At 51.2% G+C, this 17421-nt stretch overlaps 1 protein-coding gene across 1 annotated transcript in view; it reads left to right on the top strand.

Moving 5' to 3' along the window:
* Window positions 1–17421, top strand: part of EIF6 (eukaryotic translation initiation factor 6) — a 35055-nt gene that overhangs the window by 15708 nt on the left and 1926 nt on the right. Inside the window, exon 5 of the mRNA XM_067546869.1 lies at window positions 16533–16714. Coding sequence (XP_067402970.1) covers window positions 16533–16714 — 182 coding nt within the window. The remainder of the gene's footprint in view (window positions 1–16532; window positions 16715–17421) is intronic.

The raw sequence follows: 17421 nt of genomic DNA, 5'->3' as shown, positions 1-17421 counted from the left end.
GTCAGATTTGTGACTTTCAGCGTAGCTGTAGAGTTTAATTTCTGTGCAGTTCATTTCTTCTCTGGGTTTAATGGGTTGTTGCTTTTGCTCTTGTTCTACTTTTCTTTCTTTAAAGAGGTCAACTGTCCTGGTAACTCTTTCAGTTTAGTTTTTCAGAAGTATATTTTCCTCCAGCAAGAGCTCTGTTGCAGCACTGCCTTCAGAAGCTGTCTTGCTTTATTTGAGCCTGATGTTAGTAACCACTTACCTAGACGAGAACTTGCTTCAATTGCTTTGAGATCAGCGGTCTCTGTAGCATAAATCTGGTGTGCAGCAGTTGGGCTCAAAGGGGAAGTGACAGCTCTTGCTCTGCAGACTTCATAGGAAACCCAGTGCTTTCCAGCCCAGCCGCCATGCCCTAGGAGCACATGGCAGAGATTAGGAACCTGAACTAATCAGACTAACCTGCCTTTTGAGTGCTTGTTAACAGTTCTGTAAATCTAATGACATTTAATTTATGGGGAAATGATGGTTAAAATAGGTTAAAAATGATGGACCAAATTCTGCTATTAGTCTACTTGTTTTTTCAATGACACCTTAAGGTACAAAAAAGAATTTTAAAAATCTAAAACTTTTCACTGTAATACTTTTTACATTTTGTACTTTGTTCACTTGGATGATGATGATTATATCTATGAAAATAAGGCCCGGCTTGATAAAGCCCTGGCTGGGATGGTCCTGCTTTGAGCGGCCTCCTAAGGTCCCTTCCAACCCTAATCTTCTATGATTCTATGAAAGTTAGAGCCACATTCACATTTGTGTTATAATGCCATGCCAGGAATGCAATGTTTGGATTACAAACAAAGCCCTTGTTCTCATTGGACAATTTTTAAGCACAGGTTCTACTTCGAGTGATTGCTCATATCCATTCCAATATAGGTGATTGCGCACCCCGTGCTCTGGTTCCCGGGCCTTTTTCCCCTTAGCAGGCTCCGTAGGGTTGGCTTAGGCGCCCCCTGTGACGGATCCTGGAACGTCTGCCTCTTGCTAACTAGCAAGTAGCATCCCCTTTGTATAGCATTCTGTTTAGATAAGTGACTGTTAATGCTAATAACTATGCTACTTAACAACTAATTAAGTGTTAGATAGATAGATAGCCCTCAGGGGCTTAAGGCTGGGCTATGCCTGGCTCAACCGGCTTCAAAGCCTGCACAGCTTGCGGCAAGGCTTTCCCCGTGAGTGACCCTCATGACCGCTGCCTTGGAGAGCAGCATAGAAAAGACAGATGCAAGATCTCTAAGGCCTCAAGCCATGCACCCAAAAAGAGGGACTCGTGTTTAAAGGCCATATTTTTGGAGTCTGCGCTTCGGCTAGACTCTGAACCAGCGCGTTCCCCTGCGGCTATGAGCGTCTCCTTGGTGCGGAGTGCTCCACCGGCACCAATGTCGACCCGCCCAGTGCCAAAAAGGAAGAGGCAGCAGGACACAATGTGCCAGGACTCCCCCGCACTGCCCGCCCAGCCTGGGGGGAGTCAGGAGATGCACCAGCCGCGTGCCGTGGAGATTACTCCGGCACCTGCATCTCCTCGCAGGGGGCCTCCCCCGACTCCTGGGGGTGGGAGAGCGCACCTGCAAGGGCCGTCGACGCCGGGCTGCACACGCCCTCATGGGCATGCCTACGCCTCCGCCCCCTCGGCCGAGGGTGCAGGGGTCGGCGTCTCAGGGTAAACCCGCGTTGGGTGGCCCCGGTGGCTGGCGGAGACAAGAGTCGAAGTCTCCCCCCAGACGGTCAGGGAGGGTAGAGAATGCAGGCTCCCCTCCCAGCTCCTGCACCGAGTCGTCGAGCTCCTTGACACCGCGGCACCGAGAGCGGTCGAGAGGTTCAAGCACGAGGCGATGCCGATACAGTTCCGCCTCGTGCGGGGGGTCACAGTTCCAGCTCTAGCACTCCAGTACCGAGTCCAGCTTGGCACCGGTCCAGATCCCCGGCACGCAACCTGACGCAGATCCTGGCACCCGAAGGCACCGAACGCGCTCGGCACCAGTCCAGATCCCCAGCACACAGCCTGGCACGGATCCCGATTCCCAAGTCCAACACGCTCAGCTCCAGTCCAGATCCCCGCCACCGGCGAGGAGTCCGGAACCGGAACACACAACAGCACCGGACCCGATCCCCGGACCGTAGTCTGGCGAGGATCCCGGTGCTGAAGGACTCGGCACCCACAGCGGCAATGGCACCGTACCACCGATCACAGTTTTCGGAATTGGCACCAGCACCGAGACGACGACACCGCTCCCAGTCCCCGAGGGGGAAGAGCCGTCGCAAGACCTTGTCATCGTCTCGGGGCTGGTCGTCAACAAAGGCGGGCAAAGGCTGTGGATACAAGAGTTCCAGCGACTCGGGGTCCCGTGACCATCATCGGGAGGTATTCCAGTCGGTACCGATGCCGGCACCGGTGTGGTCACATGGACTCTGGCAGTGGCCATACTGGGGGCCTTGAGGGACCCAGATGGGCCAAGGTACGGTGTCGGTCCACTCCTCAGTGGCCCAACCTGCACCCCCCTTCCCCGCCCCGAGCCAACCAGACAAGGGCCATTCCTTGGAGGAGGAATCGGACCCTGGGGAGGGTCCCTCCACAGGACCCCTCCCACAATCCTCCTCCCCTGACGATGCGGCTGCCAGGGACCATAGGGCGCCAGTTTCTGACTTTAAAGCATACCAGGAACTGCTCCAGAGGGTGGCTAGTAATTTGAACCTTGAGCTCAAGGAGCTGTCTGAGGAGGAGGACCCCCTCTTTGGTGTCTCGGGGTCAGCAGGGCCCTCCAGAGTCGCCCTGCCAGTACATGAGAGGGTCTTGAAGCTAGCCAAGGCCCTCTGGCAAACCCCTGCATCGGTTGCCCCATGTCCAAGGGCGCCGAAAAGAAGTACTATGTTCCCGCAGAGGAGTTTGAGTATTTATACACCCACCCCGCTCCGGGTACTGTCATTGTTGATGCCGCCAATCAACGAGAGAGGCAGGGGTCCCAGGACAATACCCCCAAGAATAAGGATTACAAAGAATTGGACCTTTTCGGCTGCAAGGTCTATTCTACGGGGGCCCTACAGCTGAGGATCGCCAATCATCAGGTGCTCCTTGGCAGATACAACCTGAACCTGTGGTCCTCCTTACAGAGGTTCGTGCAGGCGTTACCACAAGACCAGGTGGGGGATTTCACTACGGTGATTGAGGAGGGTGCTGCAGTAGCAGGGGCAGCTCTGCAGTTGACCAGTGATGCAGCGGACACCGCTAGCAGAGCGATGGCGTCGGGCATCGTGATGCGCAGGTCTGCTTGGCTGCAGTCTTCCAGCCTGTCACAAGAGGCCCAGCAGTCCATCCAGGACCTACCCTTTGATGGTGCTGGCCTCTTCTCAGAAAAAACAGATGATAAACTGCATGCCCTCAGACTCTAGGGCTACTCTGAGGTCCCTAGAGCTTTATACACCACAGGACTCGAGGCGCCACTCTCGACCTCAATCCCAGTGCCAGCCCCAGCCTGCCCCTAGGCTGCCGCCCAGAGCCGCTCAACCCAGGAGGGGTCGAGACAGATACAGGCCACCCCACTGCCGCGACCACCAGGGCTCCTCGGCAGGCCCCAGCAAGGCCCAGCCAAGGGGAATAATAACAAGTGGCAGTTTTGAGGGTGCGCCCGAGGGTGGCACTTCTCCCGTCTCTCTGGATCGAACCCTGCCCTTTGCCTACAGACTCCGGCCGTTCTACACCGAGTGGCGGAACATTACTTCGGACCACTGGGTCCTCGGTGTAGTCCGCTGGGGCTACCCCCTCCAGCTTACAGCCTTCTCCCCGGACTCTCCCCCTACCCCATCCCTCTTCAGGGACCCCTCTCACGAGCAACTCCTTACACAGGAGGTGGATTCCCTCCTTTGCCTTGGAACAGTGGAAGAGGTTCCTCCACGGGAAAGGGGAAAAGGGTTTTACTCACGTTATTTCCTCATTCCCAAGGCAAAAGGGGGGCCTGAGGCCCATATTAGACCTCCGCCGTCTGAACAAGTTCATCAGACGCCTCAGGTTCTCTCTTCGAGTGATTGTTCATATCCATTCCATTATAGGTGTGTGCGCACCCCGTGCACAGGTTCCCGGAACTTTTTTCCCCTTAGCAGGCCCCGTAGGGTCGGCTCAGGCGCCCACTGGAGTACCGCGTTCATGCCGTGGTACATAGGGTGCTGCCGACCCCGCGGGCCCTCAGTTCCTTCTTTCTGCCTGTTGACGGTTGCTGGAACATTGCCTCTTGCTTTGCAAGTCGCAGCCCCTTAGTACTTAGTTGTTTAAAACAAAGCCTTCAGTAGTAGATAGTTAGGAAACCCTCAGGGATTTTTCTTCGCGTTGGGCCATGCCTGGCTCAGCGGGTTTCAAACTTTGCCCCAAGTGTGCTAAGCCTGTCCCTGTGAGTGATCCTCACTCTTGCTGCCTCTGATGCCTCGGGGAGCAGCACCGCAGGGATAAATGTAAAATATGTAGAGCCTTCAAGCCACGCACCCAAAAGGAGAGAGAAGCGTGGCTGAAGGCTATTTTGATGGAGTCCGCCCTCCATCCGGACTCCGAACCAGCGCGTTCACCTGCGGCACCGAGCGTCTCCTAGGTGCGGAGTGCTCCACTGGTGTCGTCGACCAAGGGCCCGGCACTGAAGCGCCGCAAAGACTCTGCGCACCGAGACACACCTGCACCACCGACCCAACCCCGGGGGAGTTAGGAGTTGCCCCAGCCACGTGCCGTCGAGATTACTCCGGCACCGGCATCTCCACGCAGGGAGCCTTCCCCGACTCTGCGGAGTGGGGTAGTGCCCTTGCAAGGACCATCGACACCGGAGGCGTTCGCCGTGGCACGCGCCCTCATGGGCCTGCCCATGCCTCTGTCCCCCCCTCGGCCGAGGGTTAGGGGACCTGCATCTCGGGGTAAACCTGCGCTGGGTGGCCCCGGTGGGTGGCCGAGACAGGAGTCCAAGTCTCCCCCCAGACGGTCAAAGAGGGTAGAGAGTGCGGGCTCCCCTCCCAGCTCCGGCACCGAGTCAAGCTCCTCGACACCGCGGCACCGAGGGAGGTCGAGGAGTTCACGAAGGACTACCTCTCAATCCTCCGTGGAAAGTCTGGCTTGGCACCGCAGCACACAGCACCGGTCCCGATCCCCGGCTCCCAGCCCGGCGCGGATCCCGGTGCCCTACATGGCGGCACCGGCACCGCAGGCTCCGGCGCTACTCCTGCTGCCTCCGGCACCGACGCGCGCGTCATCCTGTGGTCGGTCCCACTCCCCGCGGTCCCGCTCCTCTGGTCGGCGCTGATCCTCACGCCGGCACTGACGGCACCGCTCTCTGTCTCCGGGGGGCAAACATTGATGCAAGTCGTCAAGAAGGAGGAGACACTTGGGCTCCAGCAGCTCCTCTCCACGCCGGCACTGCACCGACGGCACCGACGTTTGCCGTTGTCCTCGTCCTCCAGGAGCCGCTCTCCCAGAAAAGGGAGTAAGCGGAGATCCAGCGGCTCCGGCTCCAGTTCCCAGCACCGGGTGTCCCAGTCGGCACCGATGCCAGCTCTAGCGTGGCCTCAGGGGTCTTGGCAGTGGCCATATTGGGGTCCCTGGGGTACACAGGTGGGCCAGGCTACCGCCTCACTCCACTTTTCTGCGGCCCCGCGACCACCTCCTCCTGTGACCCAGCAGGATAAGGACCATCCCTCCGACGGGTGGTCAGACCCAGAGGAAGGCCCCATCACAGGGCCACTTCCTCAGTCGTCCTCCTCGTCCCCGGATGATGTCACCTCCCGGGATCGCAGGGCTCCATTACCTGACTTTAGAGCTCACCAGGACATGCTGAAGGAGGTTGCCAGCAACTTGGGGTTAGATCTGAAAGAGCTCTCAGAGGAGGAGGATCCCCTGTTCGGGGTTTCTGGGATGGTAGGCCCATCAAGAGTAGCCCTCCCCATCCACGAGAGGGTTCTCAAGGTGGCGAAGTCCCTCTGGCAGACCCCAGCCTCAGTTCCCCTTACTGCCAAGGGAGCCGAGAAAAAGTACTTTGTACCCACCGAAGGGGTGGAGTACTTATATAATCTCCCTGCACCATGTTCACTGGTAGTGGACGCAGTGAACCAGAGGATAGACAGGGGGGTCAGGGTAACACCCCCAAGAACGAAGAGGCCAAAAAACTAGACCTGTTTGGCCGCAAGATCTACATGACGGCATCTCTGCAGCTGAGGATCGCAAACCACCAGGCGCTCCTCGGGAGGTACAACCTCAACCTCTGGTCCTCGCTGCAGAGACTCGTCGAGATCCTCCCGCAGGTCCTACCCCAGGACAAGGCTGCGGACTTTACGACCGTGATCAAGGAGGGCGCTGCAGTGGCAGGAGCGGCCCTGCATTCCTCTAGTGACGCAGCGGACGCCGCTAGCAGGGCTATGGCCTCGGCCATAGTGATGAGAAGGTCCTCGTGGCTTCAGTCGTCAGGGTTGTCCCAAGAGGCCCAGCACACCATTCAAGATCTCCCTTTCAACGGTGCTGGCCTCTTTTTGGACAAAACTGATGACAAGCTGCATGCCCTGAAAGATTCCAGGGCCACGCTGCGGTCCTAGGGCTCCACACCCCACAGACCTCGAGGCGTCAGTCTCGGCGTCAGGCCCAGCGGCAGCCTCAGCTGCCTCCTAGACAACCCCCCAGACCCGCTCAACCTAGAAGGGGTCGGGAGCAGTTCAGAGGCCCAAACCGCCGCAACCGTTCAGGGTCTTCGGCGGGGGCCCAGTAAGGCCCTAATAAGGGCCAAAATAATAAAAAATCCTTTTGACACTGCGCATGAGGGTGGCACTCTTCCTTTCCTCCTGGATCTCAACTGGCCCTTTGCCCACAGACTCAGGCCGTATTATGCTCACTGGCAAACCATCACTTCGGACCGATGGGTCCTTGGTATTGTCCGCAGAGGCTATGCCCTACAGCTGACAGCCTTCCCTCCAGACTCCCCTCCAGACTCCCCTCCTACCCAATCCCCCTTTGGGGACCCCTCTCACGAGCAACTCCTCACTCAGGAAGTCTGCTCCCTCCTCCAGCTAGGAGCGGTGGAGGAAGTTACCCCGCGGGAAAGGGGAAAAGGGTTTTACTCCCCATACTTCCTAATCCCCAAGGCCAAAGGGGGCCTGAGGCCCATTCTAGATCTCCGCCATCTGAACAGGTTCATCAGACGCCTCAAATTCCGGATGGTCTATCATTCCTACCCTAGATCCAGGGGACTGGTATGCTGCCCTCGACTTAAAGGACGCATATTTTCACATTTCTATCATCCCAGGACACAGAAGGTTCCTACGCTTTATGGTAGCTGGTGCCCACCACCAATTCGCAGCCCTGCCCTTTGGCCTTTCTTCCGCCCCAAGGGTATTTTCAAAGTGTATGGCAGTAGTAGCGGCCCCTCTGCGCCTCAAGGGAGTTCAGATATTCCCATACCTGGACGACTGGCTGATCCGGGGCAGGTCCAGGGCCCACGTCAGCAACAGCCTGGAGCTCACGTGCTCAGCATGCACCAACCTGGGGCTGCTCATCAACGAGCAGAAGTCCATTCTCGCCCCGGTGCAGCGCATAGAGTTCATTGGGGCCACACTAGATGCCAGCCAGGCCAGAGCCTTCCTCCCAAGGCCTCGCTTTGAGACGATGGCTGCCATAATAGACAACTTCCACAGGTCTCCCACGACGACAGTCAGGCGATGCCTCCAGCTGTTGGGACACATGGCAGCCTGCATGTATGTGGTGAGGCTGGCTCTCCTCAAACTCAGGCCTCTTCGGATGTGGCTAGTCTCAGTGTACGCCCCAGTCAGACACCCTCTGAACAGGATGGTCACATTGCCCACCCCAATATTGGCTTCCCTACTGTGGTGGAAGGACCCAAGGGAGGTGTTGAAGGGTGTTCCCTTCAGGGAGGTAATACCATCGGTGACTCTGATCACGGACGCCTCAGATGTGGGGTGGGGAGCGCACATCACTGGCAACCTGAGCACCCAAGGGCGCTGGTCACCAAGCGAGATGTCCCTACACATCAATGTCAGGGAACTCAGGGCAGTCCGCCTGGCATGCAAGGTCTTCCTCCTGTTCCTCAAGGGCAGAATGGTACAGATCCTAACGGACAATACAGCAGCCATGTTCTATATGAACAGGCAGGGGGGTGCGCACTCCTCGGCCCTATGCCAGGAGGTCATACGACTTTGGGACTTGGTGGTGAGGCACAACTTCCACATATCTGCCTCTCACCTCCCGGGGACCAGGAACGATGAGGCGGACCACCTCAGCAGGTCGTTCCTTCCCCGACACGATTGGTCACTGCACCCAGAGGTGGTAGCTTCCATCTTCCGCAGGTGGGGTGTTTCCCACCTGAACCTGTTCACGTTGTCCTGGAACAGGAAATGCCCAAGGTTCTGCTCGCTCTGAGGTCGCGAGCCAGGCTCCATCTCCGACGCGTTCCTTTTAGACTGGACGGGGGCCCTCATGTATGCGTTTCCCCCAATTCCCTTGATACCCAGAGTCCTCTTGAAGATCAAGAGAGACAAGGCGGATATCATATTGATCGCCCCAGCTTGGCTGAGACAGTATTGGTTCAGCAAGTTGCTGGACCTGTCCATAACCACGCCCCTGCTGCTCCCAAGGCGTTAGGACCTGCTCTCCCAGGACCCAGGGTCGCCTGCTCCACCCGGACCTGGACTCCTTCCATCTGACAGCTTGGAGATTCTCTGGCTAACGGAGGGAGAGAGAGCCTGTTCCATGCAAGTACAGCAGGTCCTGCTTAGCAGCAGGAAACCTTCCACCCAGGTGGTGTATCGAGCCAAGTGGAAGTGTTTTACCTGTTAGGCCCAGTCCCGGGGCATCCTATCATGCTCCTCGCCAATACAGGCGATTTTGGAGTACCTTCTTCACTTGAAGCTGCAGGGCTTAGCCCTGGCCTCCCTTCGGGTGTACCTGGCGGCCATCTTGGCCTTCTACCAGCCGATGGAGGGCAGATCCTTGTTTTCACACCCCATGTCATCTAGGTTCCTTAAGGGGGTGGAGAGGCTATATCCCCAGGTCCACGACCCGCAGCCTCCCTGGGACTTAAATCTGGTCCTCACCATGCTGACAGGACCCCCCTTCGAGCCCATGGCGACATGCCCGTTGCTCTTCCTCTCCTGGAAGGTGTCCTTCCTAGTGGCCATTACATCAGCCAGGAGGGTCTCTGAGATAAGGGCTTTAACCTCAGAGCCCCCCTACACGGTTTTTTATAGGGATAAGGTGCGACTGAGATCCCACCCGGCCTTCCTGCCGAAGGTGGTGTCCCAGTTTCATTATAACCAGGATATCTTCCTCCCCGTGTTTTTTCCCAAACCACACGGTTCGGAGGAGGAGTGGAGATGGCACTCCCTGGGTGTCAGACAAGGCTTGGCCTTCTACATTGAGTGCATCTCCACCTGGATCATCGCCTGCATCAAGACCTGTTATGAGCGGGCAAAGGTGCCGCTTCCAGGAGCTGTAACAGCGCACTCAACCAGAGCCCAGGCCTCATCGGCAGCCTTCCTGGGAAGAGTGCCCCTTCAGGACATCTGCAGAGCAGCGACCTGGTCGTCGGTCCACACCTTCACGTCCCACTACGCCATCGTGCAGCAGGCGAGAGAGGACGCGGGGTTCGGCAGAGCCGTCCTGGCAAGGGTAGTGCAACGCTAACTCCTACCCACCTCCAAGGTATGGCTATTTAATCACCTATAATGGAATGGATATGAGCAATCACTCGAAGATAGAAAACAGGGTTACTCACCAGTAATTGTTGTTCTTCAGGATGTGTTGCTCATATCCATTCCACACCCACCCTCCGCCCCCACTGTCGGAGTCGGCAGAAAGAAGGGACTGAGGGCCCGCGCGGGTCGGCAGCACCCTATGTACCACGGCATGAGCGCGGTACTCCAGGGGGCGCCTGAGCCGACCCTACGGGGCCTGCTAAGGGGAAAAAAGTCCCGGGAATCTGTGCACGGGGCACGCACACACCTATAATGGAATGGATATGAGCAACACATCTCGAAGAACAGCAGTTACTGGTAAGTAACCCTGTTTTCCGCATGGTTTCCCTAGCCTCCATTATTCCGGCTCTAGATCCAGGGGACTGGTTTGCTGCCCTCAACTTAAGGGACGCTTATTTCCATATTACTATTCTGCCCGGTCACAGACGGTTCCTCAAGTTCATGGTAGCTGGCTCCCACTACCAGTTTTTGTCCCTACACTTTGGCCTCTCGTCCGCACCCAGGGTGTTCACAAAATGCATGGCGGTGGTAGCGGCCCACCTACGCCGCAGAGGGGTGCAGATCTTCCCCTACCTGGACGATTGGCTGATCCGGGGCAGGTCCAGAGCCCACGTGAGGAACAGCCTGGCACTTACCTGGCACCAGACTTAACCGCACGGAGGAGGAGCAGAGATGGCACTCGCTGGACGTCAGACGAGTCCTGGCTTACTACATCGAGTGGACCAGGACGTTCCGGAAATCAACGCAGCTGTTCGTGGCAGTGGCGGACCGGATGAAGGACTAACTTGTCTCCACCGAGCGCATCTCCACCTGGATCACTGCCTGCATCAGGACCTGCTTACGAGCAGGCGAAGGTGCCGCTTCCAGGACCTGTGACAGCGCACTCAACCAGAGCCCAAGCCTCGTCTGCGGCCTTCCTGTAGAGAGTGCCCCTGCAGGACATCTGTAGAGCAGCAATATGGTTGTCGGTCCACACCTTCACGTCCCACTATGCCATTGTGCAGCAGGCAACAGAGGACGCGGGCTTTGGCAGAGCTGTGCTGGCAAAAGCGGTTAGACGCTGACTCCTACCCACCTCCAAGGTATGACTATTTAATCAGCTCTGTTGGAATGGATATGAGCAATCACTCGAAGATAGAAAACAGGGTTACTTACCAATAATTGTTGTTCTTCAGGATGTGTTGCTCATATCCATTCCACACCCACCCTCCGTCCCCACAGTCGGAGTCGGCAGAAAGAAGGGACTGAGGGCCTGCAGGGTCGGCAGCACCCTATGTACCATGGCATGAGCGCGGTACTCCAGGGGGCGCCTGAGCCGACCCTACAGGGCTTGCTAAGGGCAAAAAAGTTCCGGGAACTATTGCACGGGGCGCACACTCACCTATATTGGAATGGATATGAGCAACACATCTCGAAGAACAACAGTTACTGGTAAGTAACTCTGTTTCATTCCTCACCAATCTAAATGTGAACAAGGATGATCCAGTGGATATAGTGTACTTGGAGTGTCAGAAAGCCTTTGACAAGGTCCCTCACCAAAGGTTCTTAAGCAATTTAAGCAGTCATGGGATAAGATGGAAGGTCCTCTCCTAGATCAGTAACTGTTTAAAAGAAAGGAAACAAAGAGTAGGGATAAATAGTTTTCAGAAAGGAGAGAGATAAATAGTGGTGTTCCCCATACTGGAACCAGTACTTTTCAACATATTTATAAATGATCTGGCAAAAAGGGGTAAACAGTGAGGTGGCAAAATTTGCAGACGATACAAAATTATCGAAGATAGTTAAGTCCAAAGCATACTACGAAGATATATAAAGAGATCTCACAAAACTGGGTGACTGGGCAAAAAAATGGCAGATGAAATCCAGTGTTGATAAATGCAAAGTAATGCATGTTGGAAAACGTAATCCTAACTATACATACAAAATGATGGAGTCCAGATTAGCTGTTACCATTCAAGAAATAGATCTTGTAGTCATTGTGGATAATTCTCTGAAAACATCCACTCAGTGTGCTGCTGCAGTGAAAAAAGCTAACAGAATGTTAGGAACCATTAGGAAAGGGATAGTTAGTAAGAAAGAAAAGATCATAATGCCATTATATAAATCTATGGTATGCCCACACCATGCAGTTCTGCTTGCCTTGTCTTTAAAACAGTATATTAGAATTGGAAAAAATACAGAGAAGAGTAACAAAAGTGATTAGATCATTATGAAACAGCTTCCAAAGGAGGAGAGATTAAAAAGACTACAATTGTTCATCTTAGAAAAGAGACGACTAAGTAGGGATATGATAGTGGTCTATAAAATCATGAATGATGCGGAAAAACTGAATAAGGAAATATTTTAACTCTTTCACAAAACACAAGAACCAGGGGTCATCTAATGAAATTAATAGGCAGCAGGTTTAAAACAAACAAAAAGAAGCATTTCTTCACACAACACAAAGTCAACCTATGGAACTTGTCGCCAGGGAATGTTGTGAAGGCCAAAACGATAATGGGGTTCCAAAAATAATTAGATACGTTCATGGAGGACAGGTCCATCAGTGGTTGTTAGCCTAGATGGTCAGGGATGCAGCCCCCTGCTCTGGGTGTCCCTAGCCTCTGACTGCCAGAAGTGGATGACTGGATGGATCACTGATGATGACCTGTTCCATTTATTCCCTCTGAAGCACCTGGCATTGGCCACTGCCGGAAGACAGGATACTGGGCTAGATGGACCGTTGGTCTTACCCAGTGTGGTCATTCTTATATATGTTGAATTGGGAGCTGATCTAAAGTTTAGCAGTTGAGCAGAGGGGACAAGAGGCTGGATGTGGGGAATAATGGCTGTAAATTTTCTCCTGCTCCTCAGGACCCTGGCCTACATTTCAGCAGAAGTATATATTTAAATTGCAGCGACATGCAGAGGCTGCAGTCAGGATTAGGGCCCAGTTGTGATGTACAAACCTTGTAAAAAACAGTCTTACGCATCCAGAGGGTGTACAATGTAAATAGACGAAACAAGAGTGTAGAAAATAGCGGTCAGGGTTGTGGAAAGGAGGAAAATGAGGGTAACAGGATTAACATAAGGTTGTAGAGATTAGCAGTGTGTTTGTAGGCTTCAGTTTTATAATAAATGAACAATTTATTCAGTTTGGAAATGCCTGGAGGATGAAGAGGTAAGCACTAGCAGCCAGCATGGATTTACCAAGAACAAATCATGCCAAACCAGCTTGATTTCCTTCTTTGACAGGGTAAGTGGTTTGGTGGAGTGGGATAATATGGTTGACATAATATACCTGGACTTCAGCAAGACTTTTGACACTGTCCCATGTGATATTCTCATAAGTAAGCTGGAGAAATGCGAGCTTGGTGGAACTACCATTAAGCGGATACAGAATTGGTTAAACAACCACAAATAAAGAATAATTATGAATGGAATGATGTTGGACTGGAGGCAGGTATCAAGTGGGCTTCCACAGGGATCTGTTCTGCATCTGGTGTTAACATCTTTATTTATGACCGGGATGTAGGAATAGAGAGCATACTGATCAACTTTGCAGATGAAACAACTAGGGGGGATTACCAACACTTTGGAGGATAGAGCTAAAATTTGGAGGGATCTTGATAAATTGGAGAACTGGGTTATAGACAACAAAATGAAATGCAACAAAGACAAGTGTAAGATGCTACACTTAGGGAAGAAAAAACAAATGCACATATACAGAATGGGGGATAACTGGCTTGGCAGCAGCACTGCTGAGAAGGATCACAACCTCAACATGAAGCAGCAGTGCGATGCTGTTGCAAAAAGCAAATGCAATTTTGGGTTGTATTAACAGAGGCATAGCATGAAGTGATGATGCCACTCTACTCAGCGCTGGTTAGGCCTCAGCTGGAGTACTGTGTCCAATTTTGGTCACCAATGTATAGAAAGGATGTGAAGAAACTAGAAAGTATCCAGAAGTGAGTGACAAAGATGATCAGAGGGATGGAATGCAAGCCACACAAATAAAGGCTGAAGGATTTGTATGGTTAGTTTGGAAAAGAGGAGGTTAAGGGAGGTGGGTGAGGTTCTGTGGCCTGCATTGTGCTCCTGTAGACTAGATGATCATATTGGTCCCTTCTGACCTTAGAATCTGAGTCTATATGACAGCAGTCTTCAAATAAAAAAGTTGTTCTTTCTTGCCGCAGAGAGCAGGACAAGAGACAATAGGTTCAAATTGCAGCATAGCAGATTTAGATTAAATCTCAGGAAGAACTTCCTAATTTTAATAATAGGAGAAGAATGAGGGGGGATTTGATAGCAGCTTTTAAATACCAGAAAGGGATTCCTGGGAGGATTGAGCTAAGCTGTTCTCAGTGGTGGTAGATGACCGAACTGGGAGCAATGTCTCAAGTTGAAGTCGGGGTGGTCTAAGTTGGATATTAGGAAAAACGTTTTCAGGAGGAGGGTGATGAAGCATGGAATGGGTTATGTAGGCAGGTGGTGGAATCTCCATTCTTAGAGGATTTAAGGAGTGGCTTGACAAAGCCCTGGCTGGAATGATTTAGTTGGGGTTGGTCCTGCTTTGAGCAGGGAGTTTAACAAGATGACCTCCTGAGGTCTCTTCCATCCCTAATCTTCTATGATTCTATGAGGACAGTGGAACAGAGTGCCTAGGGAGGTTGTGGAAGCTCCTTCACTAGAGGTTTGTAAAAACAGACTGGATAGCTATCTGTCTTGGTTGGCTTCAACACAGCAAATCCTGCATTTTAGCAGAGGGTTAGACTAGGTCAGTGGTTCTCAACCATGGATACGCATAGGTCTTCCAGGTGGTATAACAACTCATCTACATATTTGCCTAGTTTTACAACAGGCTATATAAAAGTACTAGCAAAGTCAGTACAAACTAAAATTTCATACAGACAATGATTTGTTTATACTGATCTGTATACTATACACTGAAATGTAAGTACAATATTTATATTCCAATTAATTTATTTTATAATTATATGGTAAAAGGAGAAAGGAAGCAATTTTTCAGTAACAGTGCTGTGACATTGGTATTTTTATGTCTGATTTTGTAAGCCAGTCGTTTTTAAGTGAGGTGAAACTTGGGGTATGTAAGACAAATCAGACTCCTGAGAGGGTGTAGAGTAGTCTGGAAAGATTAAGAGCCACTAGATTAGATGACCCTTGTGGTTGGTCCCTTCTAATCTATGGCTCTCTGAATCTAGGAACTTTTAAATGCTAACAAATTTTTAACAGGCCATCTGCCCTCCTATTATCATAAATACTTACCTGTTGTATTCCATGGATCTCAAGTTTACTGTGGGTGCTCACAGTACAGATAGGTCTAAAAAAGGGATCTGTAGGAAGACAGTATAGTGGCTATGGCAAGTGATTTGGGGAGGCCATGCCTAAGGGGCAGCATGGAAGAAGGTGCAAAGGTATGTGTTAGAGATTTGGGCAGTGATGATTGCCACCACTGATGGAGTGAAAGGAGCAGGTCTTAATGTGCTGAAGATACGTGACTGGATAAGTAGAGAGGAGCTAAATTGTTACAGGCCTTGAAGGAAAAAACCAGAAGCTGGTGTTTGAGGTAGTGGACAATGGGGAGCTAGAGGAGGGACTTGAAGAGGATGTGAGATGACCAAAGAAACAGAGCAGGAAGATGGTTTTAGCAGAAGTATTTTGGTGCCAGACAGGAGGTGGTGGCAGTGGCAGTTGAATGTCAGGATGGAAGATGTGGGGCTAGACAGGAGCCTGCTGTTTTGGATGAATTTTGAGAGATTAAGGTGTTCTTGACAAATGTTTAAAAAAAAAAAAAAAAAAAAAGTGGAGGGTAAGAGATGTGCATGACAGTATGTGGCAAATATTTTCAGAAATGGCTACTAATTGGTGGGTATCCCACTGGTGACACTTCAAAGAGCTTGTCTTTTCAGAAAGTACGGCGCTCCCACCCTCTGAAAGTTAGACCTAGTAAATGGTAACTTGGCATTTAAATCACTAGAGATTCTCAAATCGTGGCCTGTATAACCCTGTGACCTTCAATGATGCCCTCATTCTCCCCTTTTCCTATTTCTACATTTTGTTGCTATTGCTTGTTGTCATGGCTTTATTCAGCACGTACATCATATGGCAACAGGCTTAAAATAAATAATTCTTAGCAGGGAAAAATGTCTCTTATTTGACCTGTAAATTTTTTCCAGTCTTTTTGATCATGAAACTTCCTTATCCAAACTAGCCTGTTAACACACCTTTATATTAAGCAGAAACAATGGGCCTTCAAAATGCTGGTGTTGCTACACAACTGTGCGCCTAAATGAGACTTGTGGCCTGACGGGTGAGAGGTGACCTGGCACCCTGTGATCTCAACCAGGAGCTCTGTGCCTGTGCCTTTGAACTGATCATACCCTCATCTAGGAAAAGGGAAGAAAGCTGCTTCCAGTCACCACTGTCTCTTAAACAGAATTTTAAATAACCAAATATTACATTGTCCCCGATGTAATAGATGCAAAGAGTTGAACCGTATGTGTTTACATTACTCATGTGTCTGCTTATGGATGGAACATACATGCTTCAGCCCCCATCAGTTTCTTACCATCAGAGGAGGTAACCTATTCAAACAAGATGGTCTCTCTCATCGTAAATTGTTGTAACCATTATGGTGGCAGGAGTTTTAAGCTCATGAGACTGCTGGAGAGTTTGGGCTGATTTCTTTCCTGGTGACTAGCAATTAGAAAAAGTACTGTTGCTATCACTGTGTTAGTGTGCTGATCTCACTCCCTGTTTGTCTTTGCCAGGCTGGAACAGTAAACCGTGGCAGTGAGGTCATTGCTGCAGGGATGGTTGTGAATGATTGGTGTGCCTTTTGTGGGCTGGACACAACCAGCACAGAGCTATCTGTTATTGAGAGCATCTTCAAACTGAATGAAGCTCAGCCAAGTACCATTGCTACCAGTATGAGAGATTCCTTGATTGACAGGTAGGTGGGATCGCATACTGGGCATGTGCATCTTCAAAACCTGTAAAAATGTTGGCAAGGGCTTGCAAGCCAGGATTTGTTGTCTAGGATTCATTTCTTTCCATTAGTTTTTCTTTAGATTCTTAATTTTGCCTAAAATTAAAAAGATATTAGCCCTTTAATTTCTTTAATTCTTTCTTGGAATTTTTGCTGTTTGTCACATTCATAGGCATGCTTAGGACTCTTATTAACTTTATAATATTATAAGGGGCACCATGTGACTAATTCTCACTATAATTATGACCGCAGAACAGTTTCCAAGCTCTGTCATCAATTTTCACACATTCAATTTCTAGACAATTTTGTGTATGGGCTGAAATTTTCCATGCTTGTTCCCCCTGAAGATTAATTTTATTTTTGAGGAAAAGCCATTTTTGAGTACAGTGAGTGAAAAGTACATTCATTACAAAAATTTTGACCATAGTGTTTCAGAAATAGTAAAAGAAAAGTGATTGAAGCTTGAACCTTTGCCTGAAGATAGTCTTTGTTAAAGACTAGCACTTTTGCTTGGTTTGGAAGGGAAACAATTGGTTTTGATTAATCACAAGTTCTGAAAATTTGAAAACAAGGAGCTGAAGATGTGCGCTAGATTTTTCCATTAAGCCTGTATGCACATGCATGCATAGCTAAATAGTGCACTTCTCAGTGGTGTGCTGGCATTAAACATT

The sequence above is a fragment of the Emydura macquarii genome, unplaced genomic scaffold (genome assembly GCF_026122565.2).
Source record: "Emydura macquarii macquarii isolate MOO-44397 ecotype Brisbane River unplaced genomic scaffold, CSIRO-AGI_Emac_v2 contig_1170, whole genome shotgun sequence".
NCBI lineage: Eukaryota > Metazoa > Chordata > Testudines > Chelidae > Emydura > Emydura macquarii.
Note: the sequence above shows the minus strand (reverse complement) of the source record. Positions and strands in the feature narration are given on the sequence as shown.